This window comes from Phyllopteryx taeniolatus, chromosome 9 (assembly GCF_024500385.1).
Source record: "Phyllopteryx taeniolatus isolate TA_2022b chromosome 9, UOR_Ptae_1.2, whole genome shotgun sequence".
NCBI lineage: Eukaryota > Metazoa > Chordata > Actinopteri > Syngnathiformes > Syngnathidae > Phyllopteryx > Phyllopteryx taeniolatus.
The window spans coordinates 12559055-12572068 of NC_084510.1; the positions used below are offsets into that span (position 1 = coordinate 12559055).

The 13014-nt window shown below is 42.7% G+C and overlaps 1 protein-coding gene across 3 annotated transcripts; it reads right to left on the bottom strand.

Moving 5' to 3' along the window:
* Window positions 1–20: 20 nt before the first annotated feature.
* fam219aa (family with sequence similarity 219 member Aa) lies at window positions 21–11822 on the bottom strand. Of its 3 annotated transcripts, none has more exons than XM_061784351.1 (6): window positions 11536–11822; window positions 8261–8357; window positions 7931–8024; window positions 4536–4616; window positions 2830–3028; window positions 21–2563 (listed from the first exon to the last, which is right to left on the bottom strand). In XM_061784351.1, exons 1-6 carry the CDS (start codon window positions 11593–11595, stop codon window positions 2405–2407), a joined length of 690 nt encoding a protein of 229 aa, XP_061640335.1. In that variant the 5' UTR covers window positions 11596–11822; the 3' UTR covers window positions 21–2404. The 3 variants fall into 3 exon arrangements, with proteins under 3 accessions (XP_061640335.1, XP_061640336.1, XP_061640337.1); XM_061784352.1 differs by having other exon boundaries at window positions 2953–3028; window positions 11536–11819; XM_061784353.1 differs by having other exon boundaries at window positions 2974–3028; window positions 11536–11817.
* Between the last annotated feature and the right edge of the window lie 1192 nt (window positions 11823–13014).

A 13014-nucleotide genomic window follows, 5' to 3' on the forward strand; every position in this document is an offset into this window, starting at 1 on the left:
ATTAATAACTGACAAAACAATTTGGGTTTCAGATAGCTATTTTATTTTTGTGGGACATTTTGCACTATACACAAAACTTGAACACTGTCTAGTGTAAATGGAACCATTTTAGTCATCATAAGTGTCTGACAAAACAAAACATTGGTTGAAATAATTTTTTACATAAAACTGGAAAATAATTTAAAATGTTACAACTGCAAATAAATGTATTGTTTAATGCGTCATTATGGACAAAATATGGTAAGTGAAGCTACAGCTAAATCAAATGATACTATTCAGAAACAGTGTTAGTTATAAGAGGACTGACACACCTTAGTATCTTTTACCGGGTCGGTGTAAATGTTTACTATAAACAGAAGCTAAGTAACAAAACAGACTTCGTTTTAACATAATGCCACCAATTTAACCATCAATGTTGGCACCTTGTGTGGTTTTAGTCAAAGGGGAAAACTTATCCATAATTGGCTTATATTGTGATTAATATGGGATTTGTTTGTCCATTCATTACATTTACTACAATTTGTTCCATTGAGGGGACCAAAACATGACCTCATATACAGTACTTGAACTGCAAAAATAACCTAACAAAAAATATTTAGATATACTACATCTCAATGTAGTATTTCTCCATTTTAAAAAACTATAAACATACAGTATGAGACCCAAGGTGAGTTATGAAGCATGAACACAAGGTTTCCCCAAATATTGTAATATATGAAAATAAAATTAAATAATTTCCATTGTGCAAGTCGTGAAAATATTCTGAATGTTGCGTAACTTCCATTAGTGTTAACCACACACACGCCTAAGTTGTATCCAAGTTATAAAGCACAGCTCAGCTTGTGATGGTTTAGTTATATCAGCCAACTGGTCAAAGTTGGCACACAGGAAGTATAACAAAATGACATGTTTGGGGGCGGGGTGGGGTACAGCCTTTGTCTTTTAGGGTCACCTTTATCAGAACAAATTCACACAATAGTGCTAGCACATACCAGTGTAGTAAACAAAAAGCGACTGTGTGAGAAAAGGCCATTGGCAGTGAAAACTCAAAGCTGTTGCAGGTATTATGGATATTTGTCCAAAACATATATATCAGGTTGGATATGTACATAACAACAACAAAATCACAATTTAAATAAAACTGAAGAACTTAAAAGTATTTTACACCTTTCTTAAACAGGAAAGCTCAAATTAAAAAAAAGAAATAAAAATGTGGCCACTGAAGTTACGTTAAATTATGTCAAAATTCACAGCAGGTACAAAAAAAATGGCACAAAACAGCAGGTTCTCACAAGAAATTAGTAGGATTTGGTACAAAAAGTAATGCATTGCAACTAGTAGAAACCTTGCATATGATCGGTTTCTCTCGACTAGCTTTTTTAAAAATGTATTAAAATAAAATGTCATAACAGCTTTGAAATCATATTCATTTATGAAAATATTGCCAATTTTCAATGTGTGATATACAAGTTTTCTGAGTTTTGTGGCCGTTGTTGCATGCACACAGAGCTCACATGCAGTAATGCTTATGTTTCTAAGGTTATAATATATTTTGTACCACTCCTGCTAAATTCGCAAGACAAGATGTTCCCTTCATATTGATGCATGGGTAGACATTAGCTGAGAAAGTGCTCTGCCACCATTTCCAAAAAATAGCTTCTCAAAAAAATAGTATCGTGAATGATGTCTGACAGTATGATTAAGGGGTCAATAAGAGTGAGCAATCATCTGCACAAGTCGGCCATTTGACAGTTTTAACAGGCAACATGCAAAGCTATTTGTTTTCACTTTTATTTATTTATTTATTTTTACCGCAATAATGAAACAGACATTACATGAATTAGAAAACTAAGATTTTAACTACCTTAAGTGTTTATGGTGAGAAGCTTGATGGTTGAGGGCTAATTCTCTGGGTACTACTCACACATTCACATTATCTTTATGTTGGACACACACATGAAGACAAAGCAGACTGGCAGTGAGGATCCACTCAAATTCCGATATTTTACCAGAAGCAGATGAAATAATTCAAATGATTCCTTATCTCCATCAGAGGTGTCTGGTCTTTCGTCCAATGTTGTTTCTAATCAACAGTCCTGAATGGTCCATGTGAGCGAAATGAAATCTACTGTAATGAAGAAAGGTCAGGGAAGAAGTAATAGGTTTTCCTTCAAGCTGATGTTTGTGCCTTCATTGCAGTCCTAGTTCACCATACAATGCAGAAGGTGCACACATCCAACCATAGGAGGAACGTGCACAAGATCCATTGGTGTAGCCTACCTCAGTCGCTGACTCAGACATTTACAGACCCTTTTTTTCCTTCTTCTTCTAAAGGTGTGCAAACTGTTTAATCCACTCTTTTTGTGGCCCCTGTATTTTTTATTTTGTAAAGAGGAGGGTGGTGCTACTGGATCTGACACGCTGTGGAGGGAGCAGCTTGGCAGCACATGCAGGTGGGGTTGACCGCTTTAGGGGGGATCAGATCTAGGTCCTCATCATCTGGGATCTCATCCAGTCGGTAGCCATCCTTCAGGAGCTGGATGTTGAGGTCCTGATTGATTTGCTGCAGTACAGAGAAGTAGGACTTTAACCATGACCTTAGGAAGAAATTACTGAAAAATGGGTGTACGTTTATCAAAGGGGCAAAGTAATTTGGTTTATTTACAAAAAAAAATGAACAGTAGAATGATAAATTTTAAGGTAATGAAGTGAGGTTAGAGGAACTGATAACTAGAAAAAAACATTGGTAGACAAACACAATGTATCCCACCCCTGCCCCAACCCCAGCCATTTGGCAAACAACTAGTAGGGTCAGTGTTGAGAGTGTACCTGGTAAAGGATTGAAGTAACGATGGAGTTCGATGACCAGATGGTGATGTTTGTGCTTTCGCCAAATGATATGGCTAACAGAGTGACACTACATGAACTTAGATATAATGTGTGTATAGATACCTGGTCCCTCAGACATCTCACCTCGGCTGAGGAGTATCCTGATGACGAGTACCTGGACATGTCGAAGTCATCATCACTACAAAACATAGACCGACAAAAGTTAGAGGATGCTCTTTTCCACTGTTCATCCACAGGGATAGTCAGCTGTTTGGTTGCTCATGACTGAATGAATGATTCACATGTGGATCCGAAAGCATACTACTGTAGGCTTCATGTTATCTGCTATTGCATTGTGAAGTGGACAAATAAAAATAATGCAAACCCTTTCAATGAAGTTCTATATTCCATGTTGTAAGAGGTACTTAATGCTATACATTACATTTAAACTTTAGGTAGCTGGAAGGTATTTTCAGCTAACATAAAACCTGTTTGGTAAAGCCCAGTACATCTGGGCTGATAAGCATTTTATAAATGCATTGGTCCCAGCAAAGCATACAGTATACTGTATTTAGAAATCATTGTTCATTATTAAATAATTATTTAGATTACATATATTTTAAGATTCTGATGATAAAGTGAAAAGTTTTTTTTTCTTTTTTTTTTTAATTTTCATGCAATTTTTGTGAGACCATGTTAATTTTTATGCACTGACCAGACATTTTCTTGTGATACTGTGATATTAAGACATTTAAAACCAAAATATTTGCAATTTGTAGTATTTCAAATCATGTTGTTTTTTTTCGGCCACTCGTGAAAACAGTCGGCCGCTCATGAAAACAGTCGCCAAACCATGCACACTGTGCGACAGTTCAGTCGGGTTTGGCGGCATCGCTCAGTGTGAAACAGCCTTTAGACGCCAAGATTGTGAAAGTGACAAGTCACCACGCTTAAAGAAACGCCTACATCTGCCGGCCAATCAGATGACAGTGACGTCACAGCCCTCTTCAGCCTGAGCTTTAGATCCAGGTCGGAGGAGGTTCTGAGGAATGGTTCCATTGTCACTGCCCAACCTTGAAAAAGGGTAATGTAAAAGCGACCACACAGGGCGGAACCACGATGGTTGGGGGTCGAACCGGTACAGTGGAAAAGGGGTTTATGTGTGCATGTGGATCTAGAATATGGACAATCAGCTCATTGGTCCCCCTTCTAGGAGGACCAGGCTGCAATGGATGCTCAGTGGGCAACATTTAACACATATCCTGGTGCTGTATAATGTTCATTGTTAGAAATATATCTTTTGTGACACCAGTCATGGAGCTTTTCTGACATGCCTTAATATACAGTAATTTTTCCCTCAGATTAGACCAAAGCGAGAGGACAAAGGGTAGGACTCATCTTTATCCAACACAAACCAGTCCAGCACAGGGTGGAAGCAGACGCTCCCTCTGAGCTGCTTTTCCCTCTCCAAATCCTCACCCCACTATCCTCTAATCCTGCAACCTGGGAGAGGCTTTGCCCCATTTTTGGATCCTTACTGTTCCAACTCTCTCAAGTGGCTTCATGGATTAATTTAAAATGGTGAGACCAACAACACAACAAATCCATCACTCCCGTTTTAGGTCAGGCATTTTGTTACTGACAAGTTTCGTATTTTGAAGTGTGAAACTGTGTGTTAGAAGGTGAAGTGAGTAATCTGTGCATACCTGTCTGTGTCCAGTGCTACAAGGGGCTTCTCATCTGGGCTCTGGTCTAAAGAGGAGTAGCCTTTATTTGGCACAACCAACCTAAAGAAAGACAGCATCATGTTTCCTAATTAGAACCCCATTTTAAGTTTGTTGATAGCTGATAATCCCATATTAAGTATTCAACTGACTGTTTTCATAGTTTTGTTTTCAATGTCACAAGAGGCTTAAGAATATATGGAAAACACCCCTCCTTCAGCCGTCACCTTATTGTGGTGGAGGGGTTTGTGTGTCCCAATGATCCTAGGAAATATGTTGTCTGGGGCTTTATCCCCCTGGAAGGGTCACCCATGGCAAACGGGTCCTAGGTGAGGGACCAGACAAAGCACGGCTCAAAGACCCTTTATGATGATGACATAAAATGGACTCAGGTTTCCCTTGCCCGGACACGGGTCAGCAGGATCCCCCTCTGGAGCCAGGAGCCAGGCCTGGAGGTGGGTCTCGAAGGCGAGCGCCTGGTGGCCGGGCCTGCACCAATGGGACCCGGCCGGGCACAGGCCGAAAGGGTAACGTGGGTCCCCCTTCCCATGGGCTCACCACCTGTGGGAGGGGCCATAGGGGTCGGGTGCAGTGCGAGCTGGGCGGACGCCGAAGGCGGTGGCCGAAGGCGGGGACCTTGGCGATCTGATCTTGATCCGAGCTGGTGTGTGAGGTCGAGAAGTTCCGACTAGATATAGTCGGACTCGCCTCCATGCACACAGCTTGGGCTTTGGTACCAGTCCTCTCGAGAGGGGTTGGACTCTCTTCCACTCTGGAGTTGCCCACGGTGAGAGGCGCCGAGCAGGTGTGGGTATACTTATTGCTCCCCGGCTCAGCACCTGTACGTTGGGGTTCACCCCGGTGGACGAGAAGGTAGCCTCCCTCCGCCTTCGGGTGGGGGTATGGGTCCTGACTGTTGTTTGTGCCTATGCACCAAACAGCAGTTCAGAGTACCCACCCTTTTTCTAGTCCTTGGAGGGGGTGCTGGAGAGCGCTCGCGCTGGGGACTCAATCGTTCTGCTGGGGGACTTCAATGCGCACGTGGGCAAGGGCGTGATTGGGAAGAACAGCACCCCCGATCAGAACCCGAGCGGTGTTCTGTTATTGGACTTCTGTGCTCATCACGGCTTGTCCATAAAAACACCATGTTCAAGCATAAGGGTGTCCACACGTGCACTTGGCACCAGGACACCCTAGGTTGCAGTTCGATGATCGATTTTGTGGTCGTGTCATCGGACTTGTGGTTACATGTCTTGGACACTCGGGTGAAGAGAGGGGCGGAGCTGTCAACTGATCAACTGTGGTGAGTTGGCTCCGATGGTGGGGGAAAATGCCGGTCCGACGTAGCAGGCCAACACGTATTGTGAGGGTCTTTTTGGACCTCAGTGCGGCTTTATTTGTCATTTTATTTGTCCCCCAACTACAGGGGGATCACACTCCTCAGCCTCCCTGGTAGGGTATATTCAGGGGTGCTGGAGAGGAGGGTCCGTCGGGAAGTTGAATCTCAGATTCAGGAGGAGCAGTGTGGTTTTCGTCCTGGCCGTGGAACAGTGGACCAGCTCTACACCCTTGGCAGGGTCCTCGAGGGTGCATGGGAGTTCGCCCAACCAGTCTACCTGTGTTTAGTGGACTTGGAGAAGGCGTTCGACCGTGTCCCTCGGGGGGTCCTGTGGGGGGTGCTTCGGTAGTATGGGGTACCGAACCCCCTGATACGGGCTGCTCGGTCCCTGTACAACCGGAGTCAGAGTTTGGTCCGCATATCCGGCAATAAGTCAGACTAGTTTCTGGTGAGGGTTAGACTCCGCCATGGCTGACCTTTGTCACCGATTCTGTTCATAACATTTATGGACAGAATTTCAAGGCGCAGCCGAGGCGTAGAGGGGGTCCGGTTTGGTGGCCTCAGTATTGCATCTCCGCTTTTTGCAGATGATGTGATTCTGTTGGCTTCATCAAGCAGAATCCAACTCTCACTGGAGCAGTTCGCAGCTGAGTGTGAAGCGGCTGGGATGAGAATCAGAACCTCCAAATCTGAGACCATGGTCCTCAGTCGGAAAAGGGTGGCGTGCCCTCTCCAGGTTGGGGATGAGATCCTAAGATGAGAAGTGGAGGAGTTCAAGTATCTTGGGATCTTGTTCACGAGTGAGGGAAGAATGGAACGGGAGATTGACAGGCGGATCGGTGCAGCGTCTGCAGTGATGCGGACTTTGTATCGATCAGTTGTGGTAAAGAAGGAGCTAAACCGAAAGGCGAAGCTCTCGATTTACCGGTCGATCTACGTTCCTACCCTCACCTATGGTCACGAGCTGTGGGTCGTGACCGAAAGAACAAGATCCCGGATACAATCGGCCGAAATGAGTTTCCTCCGCAGGGTGTCCGGGCTCTCCCTTAGAGATAGGGTGAGAAGCTCGGTCATCCGGGAGGATCTCAGAGTAGAGCCGCTGCTCCTCCACATCGAGAGGAGCCAGATGAGGTGGCTGCGGCATATGATTTGGATACCTCTCGGACGCCTCCCTGGGGAGGTGTTCCGGGCACGTCCCACCGGGAGGAGACCCCGGGGACAACCCAGGACACGCTGGAGAGACTACATCCTTCGATGGCCTGAGAACGCCTCGGGATCCCCCCGCAAGAGCTGGATAAAGTGGCTGGGGAGAGGGAAGTCCGGGCGTCCCTGCTAAAGCTACTGCCCTCGCGACCCGACCTTGGATAAGCGGTAGAAAATGGATGGATGGATGGATGGAAAACATGCTAAGAAAGTCAAAGAAAGCCAGAGGAACATTCAATGAATGAACGCTATAATTTCCTGTAAATCGTTTGCTATTATGAATACAACTTGCATGCCATACAGGAGAAGCAGAACACAAACGAGAACATGCTGAGTATAGATTGAATGTAAAGGCATTATATTGTATTTCTAAACAGCTACTCATAGAAGGTGTGAGAGAATGTTCATTTTATATATCTGGCTATTCCATAAGTCCACAAAAGTTAGGAAAAACGGGGTAAATCTGGAACTCTCAGACTGCAAGACTTCAAGATTATCAATCTGCTTCAGAGTATTTGGCATCAAGCCATTCGGTAGCCTTGGCTTTCATATATTTCCACTAATCCACCAGGGAGTGGAATTAGACAGAGCCAGTTGCCAATACTGTGGGTTACACCAGCTTTATGCGCTGACTTGTGCTTGCCATTTACTCACACAGAACACAAACAAACCCACATCTTTGTTATTTTAATTTCTTTGTACCATTACAAAGTCAAATGACATCCCTCAAAATGCTGATGAAAATCTATTATGTGTTTGTGCATCAAATTGCAATGCAGACGTTGCATTCTGTACTGAATGGAGACCAGCACCACTACGGAAAGGAACTCATTACCTTGTCCTAGCATTCTTCTTAGGTTGTTGATTGACAGGACTACCCACAGTGCCATTCTTCACTGATCCCTTCCTGGCAAGATCCCTCTGTTTCTCTGGGCAACCACAGGATGTGAGGTCATCAGTAAACATGACAATTAACGACAACATGATTGATTGTAATGAACGGGTTAAATCTATCATAATAATAATAAAACACTTTTCGACAACTTTTGGCACCTTTTTAACTGGATACAATTTTCTTTTAATTCTTCTTGAAAACTGCTTACTTATCAGATCTCAGTGCCGTAATGATTTCATGTGGTGATTTGCACTGTGAAGGTGGTGATACCTATTTGGACTTGGAGTGGTGAGGGCTTGTAATTTATAGCCACTGTCTCTCCTTTGGCATCAGGGTCACCTTCTGAGTTGGAGGAGGCTGCTGGATCCTAGAAAAATGACGGGAGAGTAAAGCTTTCCTCTTTATTGTACCAGCAGACACATTTTATCACATTCTGATGCACCCTTAACACAAACATTGCCACAATCTCTTTAGATGGGATTCGTGTCCAACACCCCAGCACTAATTGCCCGAGGACAACTATGGCTGTGTGGTGTGCAGCATCAATAGGCCCGAGTGTTCTGCCTATACACTCCTGGCTCTAGTTTTTTCTGTGTGAGCGCTGATGGCATGGAGAGGACGCTGTGGGAGAACAGGGGGGCTCCTGTTTTAGCTGGGGCGTCAACAGATTGAGAGAGAGGAGTAGGGTCATGCTTGGCTTTCCCTGCTAACCCCCGCTAAGTTGCACATTATGTTTATTCTAAAGCCCTCCACTGTTGCAACAGGAGGGACTCCACGGGGCACATGGGTGGAGTCCGTCAGGCAGTTGGCAAGCAAATACCCAACATTTACCATGGTGATTGATGGATGCTCCAATGAATGAAATAATGAGAGTTTAATCTGTGCTAAATCAACAGTAAATTGACCTGCATAATCCAATAAGATCAAATACAAAAGCAAAGGAGTGGAAAAACAAAAAAAATCCCAAAACCTAAGAAAAAAAGGGGGAAAAAAGACTGGTGAACTCATTAAAAAAAGGCCTGGAAGACCACAGAAGGCAACTACATCGGATGGAAGCAGAATCATTGCCTTGGTGAAGAAAAAAAAAAAAAAATAAATAAATAAAAAAACTAACAAGCACAAAGTCAAGAAAATTAAATAGGTATACATATTATATAGGAATATCACTGTCAAAAATTACAATCATGAGAGACCTTCATCAGAGTAAATACTGAAAGTTTGCAACAAGGTGCAAAACTGGTAAAGTTACAAAAATAGGATGATCAAACAAAACCATATATTATACAGTTACTTGTATGGCACTTCAGCCAAATACTCTTTAGCCTCTGAAAATTTAGGAATACAGGATCAATTGCTATTTGTCCTAAATGGTAAAAGAGATCTTTTTGGGAAACTGACAGCTCTGTGGTTTATTAAAAGTAGTTTATACTGGCATCATAGACCTGCACAATACAATAATCAAACCATACTGCTTTGAAAGATCATGTGCATGCCACCACTAGAAATATAGTATTTAAGACCTATGACATTCAGGATCAGCCAATGCTATTTTTAGATGGTATCAAAAATAAAACATGGCCTGCTGCCCTTGCCTTTCACATACTGCATATTGTATCATTATATTGACGCACCTACTTTGACACAGAAATGAAACAATCACTCTATGTATGTATTTCATTTTTCATTACCCTGATCCTCCTTTACTGCCTTCTCTGACGACACCAGCACCACTAGGCTGCTGACACATCACGGAGTCCACAGAGATTGAAGGAGGATTACACATCATGGCTTCTCCTAGCGGCCAATAGCTGTGAGGCCTGACTAATCTGGTGACCATGAATGACAATAGCGACTGTTCTGCATTACACCGCAACAACAAACACAGCAATCTATCATAATTGGATCTGAACTCCAGCAACATGTTTTTTCCCCATTTATGTGTTAGAGCAAGGTTTCACCACAATTTTTAAACTCAAGGCCCAAAATATAAATCTGGTTTCTCCACTGGCAGGAATTTAATAAAATCCATAATGGATTGTCTTAACATCGACATACGCAGAAAATACACTCAGTGTGTGTGTGTGTGTGTGTGTGTGTGTGTGTGTGTGTGTGTGTGCGCGCGTGCGCCTGTTTGTGGGTGTTAGCAGGTGCCAAGTTAATTCATTCGGAATGACAATGAGGTAAGTGGTTAGCATTACAAAGGCCCTGCCATATGTGCCACGAAAGCAATAAGATAGTGTAGAAATGTAAAGTGAGTGACTACACTAATAAGATGACCAAAAACACTGATGCTTAGTTTGAAGAGTAAAAAACTACTGCTAGTGTTTAATTATAATTTAGGTAGGATTGTCGCAGTCTATATTACTGCCCTGCTGTGAATAGTGAAGATGTGAGCATTGACGCCTCCCTAAAAGGGTTTGTAATTGCCTATGGATGCCACAAGGTGGTGACAAAGGACTACTGTTGTCTAAATGAAACTCCTTAACTCACTTCAAATTGTTTCCTTGGTACAGACACGCCACCAAAAAAAGTGTATAGGTCAGTTTTTCAGCAAATACCAAAGGATAAATCCCCCCCCCCAAAAACAAAATATCCAGAATTTGGCAAATCCCAAACCGCGACTATGCGGGGTTTCACTGTACTACAACTAATATAGGGAGGAGCACAATTTGTTTGCCGTGATCGAGATCGTTCATTACACTGTGGCTTGTATTTATACATGATATGAGTTTTGTTAAATGCAGTGCGCTAACACCAGCGAGTCCCAACCTGTTAGTATGCCATGAGAACTCATCATCAACTTCACATCATTGGTCCAAAATGAGTATTTGTTTACCACAAATAATTTATCTTTATGCATCTATCTATGGCAGAGATATATAGTGACAGACAGAACAATAAAATTATCTTCCACTAGATCTGAGAAGGTACATAATTGACCTGTGTAGGTACCATATTTCGGTAGTGTACTTTAAGATTATATTAATGTAGTAATGTGTAAAGTGCCTTGCCTCAGTAAAGGTTGAGAACACTGCCCTACAGAATAAGGCGCAGATTCTTGTGACTTGATGTTACAAAGTGTGAGTTGTCATATGACATTTTGGCAAAATGGAAACGTGAAGAGCGGAGCAGCCATCAGTCTCGAACAGAGCTCCTCTTCATCCTGTGGGCTCGCACGCAAGTAGCGCGTCACCAAATGTGATCGTGGTGGGCGCAAGCTGCGTTGAATGTCAACACTGATAATACTAGCGCAGTTTGCAAAGACGTCATTTATGCCACGTTTAACCATTCGCTAGGCTAATGCGTTGTTCACTAGCTCGTTTTCATCCAAGGTGGGGCGAGGCTTGGCAGCGATGCTCTTATTCGTGTATCGAGCTGACGTTATCGTTTCTCCCATCCCGAATACAACCAGAGATAAGATGCAATGGTCACGGGGGAATCACAGGTTAGCTGAGATATGACGCAAAAGGCACACACCGGACAACTACGTTTCCAATCGCAGTCAATGGGTCGATTAGCATAAAGATGTGTGCTTGCTCGCTTACCAAAGGTTGCGTCTCTCCGTTGACTGGAGGGACTTGGAACCTGTCGATTTCTTCCATCATTTTTTTGACCAAACGTTATGGTAACGGGGCAGTATTGACGATAAACTACGGTTTGCGTCTAAGTGTCCCGATTTGAGATGCTCCGTTGCGGCATTATAGCGGCTCGTTTTCCTCCATCCCGACAGAGGTGACTCGACAGCAAAACAGCAGCACCGCCTCACTTCCGGGAAAAGCAAATCAATATTCATGAGGAGCCCACCCTATCACAGAGAACATCACCGGCAAGTGCGCAGTGAAGCAAGTGCATGGCTTGGCTCACTGTTTATTCACATTTACATATGCAATTGACACAAAGCCACTCTTACGTGCACCGTAAGGGACATCAATCCAATATGTATTCTGTAATATTGATATACTGCATTCACATCTATTATTTGCAAACTTGGAAATAGAGCTTGGGAAATTGCTTTGACAGATGAAAACAATTAGGAACACATTTTTGATGGACCTCAAAACTTTTTAATACAAATGCTTTGCGTATGACTCTCAGATGAAATACTGCTTTATGCTGCTGCTGTTATTTTTAAGTCATTATTTCAGTGTAAAGAAATTATACGGGGTGACTTTAGCTCTTTTGAATATCTCAGTTTTTTTAGTTAAAGGTGACCCAAAGGATATTGTTTTAATAATTTATAGACCTCCAAGATACAACAGAAAATTTATGGAGTATTTTTCAGAACCGCTGTCAGTTATTTGTACTGACTACGACTATTTTGTCATAAGGGAAGACTTTAACATTCATGTTGACAATAACATGGAAAAGAAATCTAAAGAAACATTTGATCTCTCTCAACATATTAAGAGTCCAACCCACACTCAAGGTCACATCTTAGAACTGGTCATCTCTAAGGATGTTGAAATTATATCATTTGACATTAAGGATATGGCTACTGCTGACCATTTTTGTGTATTATTTGCATTAGAGATTCTTCAAAAAAATCAGACAACCTCTATGTCTATTAAGAAAACTTACATAAATGAGAGTACTGCCACTAAGTTTATGGAGACCATAGCTGTGCCACAAACTGTGAATGCTGAGACAGTTGATGAACTTTTGGATAATTTCACCTGGAAAATTTCAAATGTCATGAATGCTGTCGCTCCTATTAAAACTAAGACAATCTTGAGGCGACCTAGAACACCGTGGAGGAGCACAATGATGGTAAAGACCTCTAAATCAAAGTGTAGGAAAGCAGAACGGAAGTGGAGAAAAACTAAACTCCAAATTGACTATGACCTCTACAGACAAAGTCTTTGTAATTTTAACCAAGAGTTAGTCAGGCCTAGACAGCCACACTTTTCTGAATTCATCAGTAAGAACTTCAACAATACTCGCACTCTGTTTTTCTGTGGTTGACAAGCTCACAACCCCCACGCTCCTGAATCAGATAGCTCCAGAACTCCTAACAGCAGATAAAT